Below are 15306 nucleotides of genomic sequence, written 5' to 3' on the forward strand. Positions count from 1 at the left end.
TAATACAATGGAGACAACAAACAAAACCAGCCATAGATGTATAAAGAGACACAGTTGGTTGCCTCAATGCTCGTCTGAGAGCAATATGAACTCCCTGGGCGTCACACAGAGACCTCACACTTGCATAAAGAACCACCACTGTTACTTCTGTTCTAGAACCTCAAATAACAACCGCAAGGACTGGAGCGAGAATAACAAGACACACAATGTGGGATTATTGATATGGAAACCATGACTGACCCTTTTTGATGGAAAACTTACACAATTCTGCAAGTAATTTAGGAAATGTGCATATGTATTATTCTAGTTTACATAAACAGCAAAGGGGGAAAAAGGATTACTTGAAAAATTTATGGATTTACTGGATTTATTTGGTATAGATTTGAGTCAATATTGACATTTCCTGTATTTTGCAATTATCAGATGGCATTGCTCTGTTTTTTTTTATTACCAAGGAAAATTACAGTTGGTCATAATCAAAATATTTAATTTGTCGATTCAAAATCCACTAACTATATAGTTATTTTAACTCTTCTGAAGTTAAAGCACTGATCACGTGATGTCTAAAATAGAATGGCCTCTTTTTTAACACTTGATCTTGCTTCATTTGAATTTGCTGGAAATATATGAAAAAATGCAATAATATCAAAATAAATTTTTAGGTTTTGGTTAAAAACCTAACTGTCTATAGCTGTCAGTGTCAAATTGAATAAAAAGTAAAAGTAAACCACGAAGCAGTATCAAATTGTATCATATAATGAATTTGCATTTCATTTAATGTGGATTTTTATACAATTTGTGACCCCAGAGTAGTGTAATAAATGATAGATGATAAGATAAATACAGAAATTACATATACCCCACATAAATTACTGTATTAAGCAATGCCATTTAAATCACTTTAGATACTTAAATCACAAGTAGATTTCGGAAAAACTGTCCATGGTAAAGTTGCTCTCAGTGAGGAACAAGAATAATGAACGCTCAGTGACACTCTGAGTGCACAAATTTGACACATTTTAGAATCAATATGTATTTCTGAATAAATAAATCTGAAGTAGGGTTGGATGATATTGCAAAAAAAGATAACTATATCATCCTTTATATCATTCGATATCAATAATTATTGAATATTTAAATACATTTCAGAATATTAGGATTTTTTATTTTATTTTATCCATTTTATTTTAATTTACCAAGAGTAATAAAGCAAAAAGTTTTAATAGTCAAAACTATTTAAACAATATATATATTTTATAAATATATGGCAATGGTAAAGCATAAATACTAAACAATCAAAGCAAATTTTAAGGTGTGAATAATAATGATATAATAAACCTCAAACTCTGTCAACAACACAAATTATGATAATCAATTCTGAGCTTTCAAGTAAAGGAACCAGCCATCATTATTCAAGTACATACTGCAACATTAGAAATCGTGAAGTTGAATGACTACATTACCGCTTATGCTAAAAAAATCTTTCAGATGGGGAGCTAGAAAAGAAAAGAAACCAAAAAGCCACTCTGGCGAAATGCTTAAATCCTTTTTATTTTATTACAATCTCCTCACTGCTGCTAGCCAAGGCACTCATTTTTCGCTTGGGTTGATATTCTGACCTGAAGTGAAAAGTGAAGTGACCATATACAAGGGGGCTCGTGCTCCCCTTGCGTCTTTTGTAACTAGACGACCATCAACCGTTTTCTCAGAGGATGACAAAAGGACAAATCATTGCTGCAGCTCTGATGCAAGTTTATGGAGAAAAGTAAAAACCGCTGTAGTGTTTGGGTGCGCTGTGTTTGTCTGAGGTTATTAGTCTGCCGTTATTACTGAAATGTGTATATTTTGAACAAAGTGTGAAGCAGTTTGGCTAGTTCTACTACCATGAATTGCGGAGTGCAATTTCAGATGTTTTTAACTAGGTGCGGCTGAAAATGCACATGGTTTATGTGTGTGCCGCTAGTAAGTTGAGAGCCTTGATTGGAAACTGACACCCTAAGCTTATTGTCATTGCTTCCAAGGCGGGCGCTAAGCAGCCACATTTTAATAAAACTATAATGCTTCATATCAAAACTACATACCATATCTTTTTTTTTTTTTAATCGATATTGACAGTGGTATTCGGTCAATACATATTGATACTGACTTTATCGCCCAGCCCTAGGCTTACAGTGGTATAAGATTGTCTTGTGATTAATTGATGAAAATTTATCACAATATTTGGTAACTCTTCTTCACAAATTGGATGTTATTTACCATGCAGCAATTGGTTTTGTTACTGGTGCGTCATTTAACACTCATCACTGTCAACTGTATTCTTTACTGAATTGGCCTTCTCTTCAATCACGTCAATAAATTAAAAAGTTTCTGGATATTTACAAAACTTTTATTGAAAAAAAACTCCTCTATAATAACAGTCACTTCTTAACATTCAGGAAACACGTCGAAATCTGCGCTCTAGTAGTTTTATCAACCTTTGCATACCCAATGCTCGCACTTTATTTGGGTCCCTACTCTTTTCAGTTTTCTGCTGCTGATGCTTTGAATCATCTGCAGCAGACCTTAAAGCTCAGCACTTTTATTCCACTATCATGTTTTAAAAGCTCAATCTAGTCAATAGTACAAGATTACAATGCTTGTTTTTAGTTTTTCCTTGGTTTTAAATATGATTATCTGCATCTGCAAAATTATTATTGTATTGTGTCTCTGCTGCTTTGTACTGTCTCTGCTTTTTATGTTGCCTCCTGGCCAGGTTGTCATTGTAAATAAGAACTGGTTCTCAATTGACTATTTGACCTGGTTAAATAAAGGTTATTTTTATCACAATATTGACCTAGCCTGCAAAACAAGTTACTTTTTGTTGGTTTATTTAAATTAATGAATAAAGTTTGTCATTATTTTTCATTTTCTTTTCATCTTAGTCCCTTTATTAATCAGGGGTGGCCACTGTGGAATGAACCGCCAACTTATTAGGCATATGTTTTAAGCAGCGAATGCCCTTCCAGCTGCAAACCATCACTAGGAAACACCCATACACACATTCACACACATACACTAAGGACAACTTAGCCTATCCTATTCACCTATACCACATGTTTTAGGACTTGTGGGGGGAAAAGGAAGCACCCGGAGGAAACCCATGCGAACACGGGGAGAACATGCAAACTCCACACAGAAATGCCAACTGACCTTTCTGGGGCTCGAACCAGCGACCTTCTTGCTGTGAGGCTATTGTGCTACCCACTGTACCACCGTGTGCCCAAATAAAGTTTGTGAATTGCTTTATTGGATATTTGTTTGAATTCTACAGATGTTTGAAGGATCCATGACAACAAAATCATTGATTGATTATAACTTTATATTGTATATTTGAATGTCTAACAGCAACAGCAGATTAGTCCTCCTCCATGAGAGATAAATGACATTCACAGTCAATAAGATTGGACAACTAGAATGAACTGTCGTAAAATTAGCATATTCAATTTTTCTGCAAATTTATAAAATGTAACATTTGCATATCTAAACATCATCCTCAGGAGTTCTGCAGTGTCAGGATTTCCAGCAGTTTATTTCTTCAGCATATTTTACTTATTTGTTTATTTATTTTAAATCAACAAAATAAGAATTTAGCTGCGAGTCCATCAGGGGCTTTAGAAAGCAAAACCCCAATATACATTTCCACTATACATATTTTGCCCCACCAAACAGTGTCGGATATTCTGCAACACTGCTCAGCTTTAAATCTGACAGTGAAAGAGTGTACCGTCACTTGCCTTTCAGCGTTCAGTGATTTAACACAGAAGTAATACCAAACCTGGAGAATATCAGTCTAAATCTCCTGAGCTGAAGCGAGAGTTGAAAGCTCCTCACAGCAGCCGCGGGCCACAACACACCTTTACTGTTTGATTCAGACTCTTATCATCTTTTTATACCTCCCACAGTGAGATGGCACTTTCCAAATCTCAATATCTTCAACAGCGGCTATTTCATTTCATACTCTGGGATTCATCTGACCATGGTTACATGATAAAGATTATAATATCATCAGTCAACTGCACCATGCACATAGAGGTTAAACAAAGGTCACAAAAAGAAAAATCGGTCATACGATGTTTCAGAAACAAATGCAAACTCGGGGTTTATAGAATAAGAAATAAGGATGCTGTGAACTCTACTTTTTCTTGTGCTGATAAATTCTGGCAAAACTTTTGCATTTATAGTCAAGGAGTAATGTGCACTAGGGAAGATGAGCTGTGCCAATGAAACACTCAGGATAGGAAAGTTTATTGACTATAGTTGAGGGACAATCTGCACAGATGTAAAGGGTTTATGAGGTGTTAAACAGCAGTACAGCAGCAGCGACAATCTCAAGTGATATAAAACATCTTGGAGGATCTCATGGATGCTGCCAAACAAGGCAGAAATATATCTCAGGTGGCATCAAGTATGTGTCGTCGCAAAGCACTTGACCTCTGAAATAATTGTATTATTATTATTATATATACACGCACGCACGCACGCACGCACACACGCACACACACACGCACACACACACACACACACTGATTAATATGAATCAATATTACATATATTTTTTGGTTTATGTAAGGGGAAATGTAAGCTTAATCTTAAAAGCAAATTGCTCAATTAAAATAGTTTAATTAGTGTTGTCAAACACTAAGTGTCAGACACTTATTTTTTTTGTTGTCAGTGCACTTTTATTATGTGTTTTCTAATTCCTGTTGTTACTAACACTCGCAAAACACGGGAGGTACGCTGCAGGCGTAATCCTCACAACCTTCGTTCAATACATGTATCTACTATTTCACAACTCTCTCTCTCCGTGGGCCTCTGGAATTGTCAATCAGCTGTTAACAAGGCTGATTTTATTACCTCCATAGCTACATATTCTGACTATAATCTCATGGCTCTAACTGAGACCTGGTTGAGGCCGGAGGACACTGCTACACATGCTACTCTTTCTGCTAATTTCTCTTTTTCCCACACTCCTCGTCACACAAGGAGAGGGGGTGGGACTGGACTACTAATTTCCAAAGAATGGAAATTTACTCTGATACCGTCCACTTCTGATGGGCCACTTCTCTTCTCCATCTACACATCATCTCTAGGACCAGTCATCCAGAGACATGGATTCTCCTACCACTGCTATGCTGATGATACCCAGCTATACCTCTCTTTTCATCCTGATGATCCCTCGGTTCCAGCTCGTATCTCAGCCTGCCTGTTGGATATTTCACACTGGATGAAAGATCATCATCTTCAGCTGAACCTCGCAAAAACGGAAATGCTTGTAGTTTCTGCCAACCCGACTCTACACCATAACTTTTCAATCCAGATGGATGGGGCAACCATTACTGCATCCAAAATGGTGAAAAGCCTTGGAGTAACGATTGATGACCAACTAAACTTCTCTGACCACATTTCTAGAACTGCTCGATCGTGCAGATTTGCACTCTATAACATCAGAAAGATCCGACCCTTCTTATCTGAACATGCAGCTCAACTCCTTATTCAAGCTCTTGTTCTCTCCAAACTGGATTACTGCAACTCTCTACTAGCTGGGCTTCCAGCTAACTCTATCAAGCCTCTTCAACTGCTCCAGAATGCAGCAGCACGAGTTGTCTTCAATGAACCTAATCGAGCACATGTCACTCCGCTGCTAGTCCGTTTGCACTGGCTGCCAGTTGCTGCTCGCATCAAATTCAAAACTCTGATGTTTGCCTACAAAGTGACTTCTGGCCTAGCACCTTCTTATCTGCACTCACTTCTGCAGATCTATGTGCCCTCCAGAAACTTGCGTTCTGTGAATGAGCGTCGCCTCGTGGTTCCATCCCAAAGAGGGAAAAAATCACTTTTGCGAACGCTCACGCTCAATCTGCCCAGTTGGTGGAATGAACTCCCTAACTGCATCAGAACAGCAGAGTCACTCGCTATTTTCAAGAAACGACTAAAAACTGAACTATTTAGTCTCCACTTCACTTCCTAATCTGCAATTGCCTCTGAATATCACACTAACTGTACACACAAAAAAAAAAAAAAAAAAAAAAAACTACTAACACTTCCCTTCTTAGACTTTACAGACCTGAAACTTGCCTTTAGTACTTATTCATTGTTGCTCTTAGTTGTGTAAATTGCTTCCTTGTCCTCATTTGTAAGTCGCTTTGGATAAAAGCGTCGGCTAAATGACTAAATGTAAATGTAATGTAAACTAATCGCATCCAAAATAAAGTTTGTAATTCCATAATAATTACGTGTTTACTGTGCATTTTTTATGTATCTATGGATAATTAAAACACACTGTACATAAAATACAAATACAGTTACATATAATATATATATATATATATATATATATATATATATATATATATATTTACATACACTTTGTACTATATACACATTTATATAATGTAAATACATATTATATACAAAATAGTACTTTGTATATAAATATATATTAATGTGTATATTAATATACAGTAAAACACAAATATATTTTTTAAATATGAACTTTTATTTTGAATGCTATTAATCACGATTAATACGACCAACCATAATATTCATGTAGATATGCATCATAACTTGTATGTAAATATGTGAATTATTTTGTGGAATTATGCGTTTTAGGTTTGGTTTGTGTTTTTTTTTTTGTTTGTGTGTTTTTTTGGACTATGTACATCCATAATGAAGTTAAATAATACACACCGATTTTTTGGTTGACCAGCTTACATCAAAGTGACTCGTATCAGATTGTCTGCATATACACAGCATCGGCAAATGCACAATGACATGGAAAAAAAAAAAAAAAAAAAAAAAGAGAGTGGGCGCTGACTGACAGCTGATAATAACGTGTTCACAGGGCTTAGTTTTTACTATAGTTTATGACAGAAAAGTTCTCATTTTGCCATCATGTTTTAATCTAGGCCCTTTTAAACCAGTAGGAATCTTAATCGTAATGTCCATGGCATGATTCATGTTTTCCTTTTTTTTTATTTTTAGCTTTTGTAGTCCTCGTGTATGAGATGTAAGGTTTAGGACTTTACTGAAGTCTGTTCTGAAATGAAAGCGTAAGATTTGACGTCATTTTCTATGGTTTTTAATGATGCGCGACTCACATTGACGGATGAAAATCCGAAAATCTTACACTCCAGACACAGATCTGATTCATATCAGATAAATTTCCACACATGAACAGGGCCTGAATCTGATTTGAGTAAATCGGAATCCATGTGATTTTTTTCCTGCTTACACATACATGGGCCATATACGATCTATGCCACATGGGAGAAAAAAATAAAAATAACAAAATCGGAATTGAGCAACTTGAGCCATGCAGTAAAAATGCTGCATTATAGTAAAACTGCAATACATCAAACTAATAATTAAAAGTTGATTTAGACTACTACATTAATGCCATTTTGTTTAAACTGACCATTAAAAAATGTTAAATATATAAATATATATAGGCAACTTTGATAAATAGTTAACATTTACAAGATTCAAGGTTGTTACTGGAAGCTCAAGTATGTTTACATGATATAAAGAAAAAAAAATCCTATAAAACGATCATGTCCCTCAGAACATCTGAAATAAACAGCTCAATAATTTTGAAGCAGCAGAGTTGGGTCAATAGAATTTCAAAGAAGGCACAGATATAACTAAGATTTTATTAAGAATATATTAACGCGTGTTCCAAAGATGAATGGATATCATATTGGTTTGGAACTACATGAAGGTATGACGGCAGAATTTTCATTTTTGTTTGAACTCACCCCAACATTTTAGTAAGGTTAATTCATAATAGACTATGACTATTAAAATTAGTCCCATTAATGAGACACTTTAACCTCACTTATTTAGAGAACGATATACAAAAATGTATATGTATAAAATGAAATTGACAAAAAACTAGCCTAAAGAAACATCCTGCCAGTCTATTTTATTATTAGTCAAGCAGTTGTGAAATATTAGTGTGCAACCGAAAGTTTCCCCACTGTGACCTCACAGGCGGCGTGCGATTGGCTGCAACTCAGCACTCATAAATCTGATTGGATGTCTGCGCTGTGGGGAGCAGCAGAGCAGCCATCCTGAAAAGTGCAGCTTCACAGATGGATTATTAAACATCAGTTTTTTTTATGAGCTCGCTGCCAGCCTCTCTCTTTCTCGCCTCAGGAGATCATCAGCAATGGACGACACCTCAGATATGCTCGAAATCTAACACTGATTCACACTCCACAGAAACACACAGCGGAAACAATGGATAAAAAAGGTTGTGAGCCAAACTCACGGAGTCCAGAGCCTGGGGAAAGCGTCCCGCTCCTCCTGTGTGTATTCACTGAGTTTACGAGGAATCTCTCTGGGCTGAGGAAGCTCCTCGGTGAGGTTCTTCAAAATATCCTCAGGAAGGACCTAAAATGGCACACACAGCGAGAACACATTGTATTTTTGCACAAATGATGTTGTAACAAAAGATTCTGCAAGACTTGATCTTGTCTAATATCCTTTGGCTATTTCAAATGCTAATGACTATTGAAAACTCACATCTGACTTTGAGAATGTAATACTTTTTCACTAACCTTTTCACTACATTACCAGACAGACAGAACAAATAATAAATAGACATATAGATAATATGAATGATAGAACTAATAATAGCTACAACTAACAATGCATAGAACTGTGCATATATGATATAGAACGATATGTATAGAACGATATACATATATGATAACTAGATCAAATGATAAATAGGATATATATAAAACTAATGTTAGAACTAACAATAAATAGGACAAATTTTAAATACATAGACCTAATGATTGATAGAAAGAATTATAAATAGATAGAATGAATGGTAAATAGAAGGAAGGAATGACAGACTGAACAAATGACAGATGGACTGAACAAACGAACGGACAGAATGAACGAATGATCAATAGAAAGAACAAACAAACGGACAATAGACAGACTGAACAAACGAACAAACAAGTGATAGACAGACTGATCAAATGATTGATTGATAGATAGATATAAAATATATCTATTGCTGTTTAGAACCAACAATCAACCAACAATGATAGAACGAACAAATTATATACATTTATAGATATCATTAAATAACAAGAAAATGAACACTAGAACTGCAATAGAAATAATGACAGATTGATATAATGAAAAACAGAACAAATGATAGCACAAAGATTAAAAAAATATTAGAAAAAGATAGAACTAACGATGGATAGAACAAATGATAAATAGAACGAATGATAGAATGAATATTTGATGGATAGAACTATAGAAAAAAGATAGACTAAATGAAGAAATGAACTGTTGATTGATCGATAGAACAGATGAACTGTTTAACGATCGATAGAACGGATGAACTGTTGATAGATTGATGGAACGAATAAACTGTTGAACAATTGATAGAATGAATAAATAAATGAATGGACGAATGAACGGATAGGCGGATGGATTTATAGAGCAAATGATGGACTGAATGAATAAACAAATGACTGAACGAACAATCGATAGAATTATAGAACACATGAATGAATTATCCATTGAACTATAGAACACATGATAGACTGAACGAACAAACAAATGACTCAATGAACAATCAATAGGATTGTAGAACAAATGAAAAACTGAATCAACAAACGAATGATCAATAGAACTATAGAACATATGAAAGACTGAATCATAGAGTTGGTGTCAAGACCACCTTTTGAGTCCAGACAGTCATAAAACTAATTCATTAAATTTATTTTGGCTTAGTCCCTTATTTATCAGGGTTCACCATAGCGGAATGAACTGCCAACTAGTCCAACATATGTTTTACGCAGTGGATGCCCTTCCAGCCGCAACCCATTCACTCTCATTCACACACACCTTGGCCATTTTAGTAAATTCAATTCCCCTATAGTGCATGTGTTTGGACTGTAGGGAAAACCGGAGCACCCGGAGAAAACCTGAGCCAACACAGGGAGAACATGCAAACTCCACACAGAAACACTCCGGCCCAGTCGGAACTCAAACCAGTGACCTTTTTGCTGTGAGGCAACAGTGCTAAGCACTGAGCCATGGTGCCACCCAAGTTAAAAAATGTTCAATTTTTGATGATGATAATTATAAATCAAATAAAATTTTCAATTAACAATTAAACTTTTAAATTAATATTTTAAACTTTTGATACATTTTTACAAAATTCATTGTAATTTTTTGTTAGCTTGCTTCAAATTAAAATGAAAATAGGAGAATACATGTAGAACTTTTCACACGTTTAACATTTTTCTCATGCCACTTTCTCACATTTCTTCTGTTTAAATTACGCTTAAATTACTAAGGCAACAAAGCATTTTTATTAACATTAATTCCAGAGAACTCTGTTATCAGCCCCAGTGAATGAATATAAAATTTAAGAAAATAAGACAAATTATGATTTTGAAGACATTATTGTCCTAGACTTAGCCACGCATTGTGTGATATGGCTATTCATGGTTAACGTTACACATTTAAGGTAAAGACGTGCTACTGCTGCCTGCCGGTGCAGTGCGGTGGCGGAAAGAAATGCTGGCAGCCAGAGAGTTTGCTAAATTCTTGTTATAGTTTCATGCTGATATTTACTAATTTTTAATCTCTTTATTTGTGTTGTGAATGATGTGGACTCCAATAAACTCGTGATATTTTCCGAGTCCAAAATATCCAAGTCCGAGTCAAGTCCGAGAGCAAGTTTACTCAAGTCTGTGACAAGTCCAAGTTCAATCAAAACTGGACTCGAGTCCGAGTCCAAGTTCGAGTACCCCAACACTACTAAATCAACAAATGAGTGATTGATAGAACTTTAGAACAAATGACAGACTGAACAAACAAACAAATGACTGAATGAACAATCATTCAAATTATAGAACAATTGAAAGACTGAATCAACAAAATGATTGATAGAACAATTGATAGAATGATAGAATAAACAATAGAACGAATGATAGAGGTCTATATAGTTGAAGTCAAAATTATTAGCCGCCTTTCTTATTTTTTCCTCCAGTTTCAGTTTAATAGAAAGAAAAAAATTTCAACACATTTATAAACATAATAGTTTTATTAACTCATTTCTAATAACTGATTTGTTTGTCTTTGCCATGATGACAGTAAATAATATTTCACTAGATATTTTTCAAGACACTTTTATATAGCTTGAAGTGATATTTAAAGGCTTAAATAGGTTAATTAGGTTAACTAGGCAGGTTAGGGTAATTAGGCAAGTTATTGTATAGCAACGGTTTGCTCTGTAGACTAATCGAAAAAATATATAGTTTAAAGGGGCTAATAATTTTTTCCTTAAAAATGTGTTTAAGAAATTAAAAACTACTTTTATTCTAGCCGAAATAAAACAACTAAGACTTTTTCCAGAAGAAAAAATATTATCAGACATGCTGTGAAAATGTCCTTGCTCTGTTAAACATCATTTGGGAAATATATATATAAAAAAGGTTTAAAAATTAAGGGGGGGTGGGGGGGTAATAATTCTGACTTCAACTGTGTGTGTGTGCATGTATATATATATATATATATATATATATATATATATATATATATATATATATATATATATATATATATATATATATAGTGAAATTATAGAATTGACAATAGATAAAAAGATATAATTAAATTATACAATTAACAACAGATAGAGACCTAATGAAATTATACAATTAACAATATGGATGGATGGATGGATGGATAGATATAATGAAATGATAAAATTAATTGTAGAAAGATAGACGGACAGACAGAGAGACAGACAGAAAATTATAAATAGAACTAACGATGGATAGAATTAATAAGTAGAAAAGATGATAAACAAAACAAATAATATACTGAACTAATAACAGAGAAACTGAACAAATCTATGGACAGACATGTTATTATTTTTATTTCAAAATTTATCTTTAAAAAGTATTAATGTGGATTAATGATGATGTAATTGCCCAGTAGGGTATAATTTTTCTCTTCATGCAGCAGCAGAAATCATGTAGTAGTGTATTTTGTAGCTTGTTAATGGGACACATGCATCCTCCACTGAAACATTCATCAAACACACTGACATCTTTCTCCTCTCTAAACATGTCAAGCTTTGGACAGAGCATCAGTAAGCATAAATCAGAGCATCAACTGAGAGCTTACATCATCTGGGAAGAGGTGAAGCCGTTGCATCATGGTCCTTCTGGTGAGGTTTCTGGGAAGCATCCCGTAAACAGCTAGTTTAATGATCTGTGGAACAACAATAAAAAAGCAGGCTAAAGATTTGCTCATGGTTAAAGTTCATTTCTCTCTCTCTAAAGGAAACATGGAGATTGATATAAATAAAAACAATTTCATTAAACAAAATAAACAACAAATGTTTTATATGTATATATTCATATGTATAAACATGTAATTCATTCATTCATTTCCCCTTCGGCTTAGTCTCTATTTCAGAAGTCAACACAGCGGAGTAAACCGCCAAATATTCTATATTTTTACACAGTGGATGCCCTTCCAACCGCAACCCAGTACTGGGAAATACAAACACCCACACAAAACTCTATACCAACTGGTCCAGCCAGGACTCGAACCAGTTACCTTTTTTGCTGTGAGGCCACAGTGTTAACCACTGAGCCACCATGCCGCCCACATATAATTCATTCATTAATTCATTCATTTTCCATTCAGATTAGTCCCTTTATTAATCTGGGAACGCCACAGCGGAAAGAACCGCCTACTTATCCAGCACGTTTTTCTGCAGCGTGCCCTTCCGGTGCCGCAAGTCATCTCTGGGATACATCCACACACACTCATTTACACTCAGACTACGGACAATTTAGCCTACCCAATTCACCTCTACCTCTTTGGACTGTGGGGGAAACTGGAGCATCCGGAGGAAACCCATGCGAACGCAGGGAGAACATGCAAACTCCACACAGAAATGCCAACTGACCCAGCCAAGGCTCGAACCAGCAACCTTCTTGCTGCGGGGCAGAATGAAAGCACTACCTACTGCGCCGCTGCGTCGCCACATGTAATTCCGTTATATAGAAATTATATTGCTATATTAACTGCTTGTTTGTTTGTCATATGCACACACACATAAAAAAATTATATGCAAAGTAATATACATTTTTTTAAGAAATAATAGTTTCTACAATTTGTCTTGTGTACAACATATAATTACACGTTTTAATCTTTCACAAAAAAGTTTCTTGCTCATTAAAGCCACATTCACACTACAAGCAACACGCAGCAACAAAGCGTCCATAGATATACACTAGATATTGCATACGGACCCTGAGCATGCATCAATAGCGCCGCCACATTTGTACAGTGCTCCCAGGACAAAAGTCATTCAATGGCACTAGCCAAGACTAAGGCCGTACTCACACTAGGTACAGTTGCCTTGAACCGGGCCAAAGCACGCCTGTCCCCCTCCTGTCTCCCCCGACGGCCCGCACTCACACCACAAATGGGCCTCGGCACGCTTACGTCATCGCTGCTGCGCTGTTCAGTGAGAAGCGCTCTCTCACTCAGCAGCACAGTGGAGATTTCTCTAGTTATATCGTTTCAGTCGTTTGCTATGCAGTGACATGCAGTCAAATATTTTGCCAAACAGTCCTTAGAGATGCGGTGACACGCAGTCAGATATTTCGCAGAACAGATCCGCCACTTTTGGTGCTCAAAAACAATCATAATGCTCTCGTGCTGCAGGAATGAAAAGGTCTGCTGAAGGTGCGCAGCTGTCGTGCTGTGAAGAGTTCTCGTCTTTAATAAACTATGGCAGTTTGCGTTCACTGAACAGTAAGAATGATTAATAAATACGTATGAAACAGCCCCTTAAAAGTCACGTCTCGCTTTCAGTTTCGGGCTTTGGCGCGTTTTGCGCACACACACACAAGCGTAACGCGCCCAAGTGAACCGCGCTCAGGCACACCTCTTCCAACCGGGCCAGGGCCAGCCAAGTGAACCATGCCTGAGCCCGATTCAGCGCACTCACACTTCTCAAACGATCCGGGAAACGGGCCTGGGCACAGTACGGATGGCATAGTGTGAGTAGGCCCTAAAGCCAATCTAGAGATGCTGGACTTTAACGCTGTGTAAGCGCAAACCAAAAAGGCATAACATTTCATATGTTAGATTTAATTTTTTACGTTTTTATGTTACAAACTTATGTGCAAAACAAGTAACGTTACTGATAATAATCCAGTCACCAACTTGTGCTAAATACTAGGCTTATGCAAGTTTTGTTGAATAAAATCAGCAAAAAATGTAAATGAAATATGACAAGATGCTGCAGTGCTAGAAATCTGTATTATTGTTGGCTTAGTTCATGAATATTAGTTTCTGAAGTAACTTGTAATGGTGCCTGATAACATAACAGTGATCACATTAGATCAAATTTAACAGATAGAGAGGATAATACATTTCCATGCACACAAACACATGTTCTTTGTTGGCAATGCCTATGTCGTCACTTATCCATCGAGATAGAAAAGTGATGTAAAATGATAATTTTCATAATTAAAAATAATATATATTTGCATACTGACCACTGGGAAAACTCCCGATCATAGATATGTATATACGTGTATATATCTATGGCTTCTTGGTTCCACATTCATTTAAAAAGAGCACTACCCTGTACCAAAATCTCAGCTCTATTGACGTATTCCTTCCAAGAAAACAACAGCGTAGGCCAGATCTAATGTAAATATCTGCTATAGATCTACACAGACCTGTTTGCAGCAGGTCGCCAGTGACAGGCAACTACAAAGTCACTGCTAGTGTGAATGAAGCATAATGTTGCATTCACTTGATGAAAAATAAGGAGAAACAGTAATATTTTGGAACATAATATAATTTACAATATGCTATACTTTTTTAACGCTATTTCGGTTCTGTTGATCACATAAAATCAGCCTTGAGCATAATAAACATAACCTTGTGTTTGTATATGTACAAAAATATTAATATTATAGATTGTTTTGTAAACAAATTTACTGAATTTATTATATAAACCTTATGGATTTACTATATAAACCCTATAAATATTTACAGTATATATATATATATATATATATATATATATATATATATTTTTATTTTTTTTTTTTTTCAATTAACATGAAAGGATGCATAACATGTTTGTTACTTCTACTTAATATTTTATTTTTTAAATCCAATCAGGTGTCCAATCTGAATTTCCAATTTAGTAAAGGTTTGTGGTCAATGCAACAAAATAAAAGTTAATAA

General features: G+C 35.4%; 1 protein-coding gene across 1 annotated transcript in view; it reads right to left on the bottom strand.

The window, feature by feature from the left end:
• The window catches only part of mrpl13 (mitochondrial ribosomal protein L13), a 46572-nt gene that overhangs the window by 18884 nt on the left and 12382 nt on the right, over positions 1-15306 (bottom strand). Inside the window, exons 5-6 of the mRNA NM_001020534.1 lie at positions 12208-12294; positions 8309-8430 (exon numbers count right to left, since the gene is read on the bottom strand). Of these exons, the coding sequence (NP_001018370.1) occupies positions 8309-8430; positions 12208-12294 (209 nt within the window). The remainder of the gene's footprint in view (positions 1-8308; positions 8431-12207; positions 12295-15306) is intronic.

This window comes from Danio rerio, chromosome 16 (genome assembly GCF_049306965.1).
Source record: "Danio rerio strain Tuebingen ecotype United States chromosome 16, GRCz12tu, whole genome shotgun sequence".
NCBI lineage: Eukaryota > Metazoa > Chordata > Actinopteri > Cypriniformes > Danionidae > Danio > Danio rerio.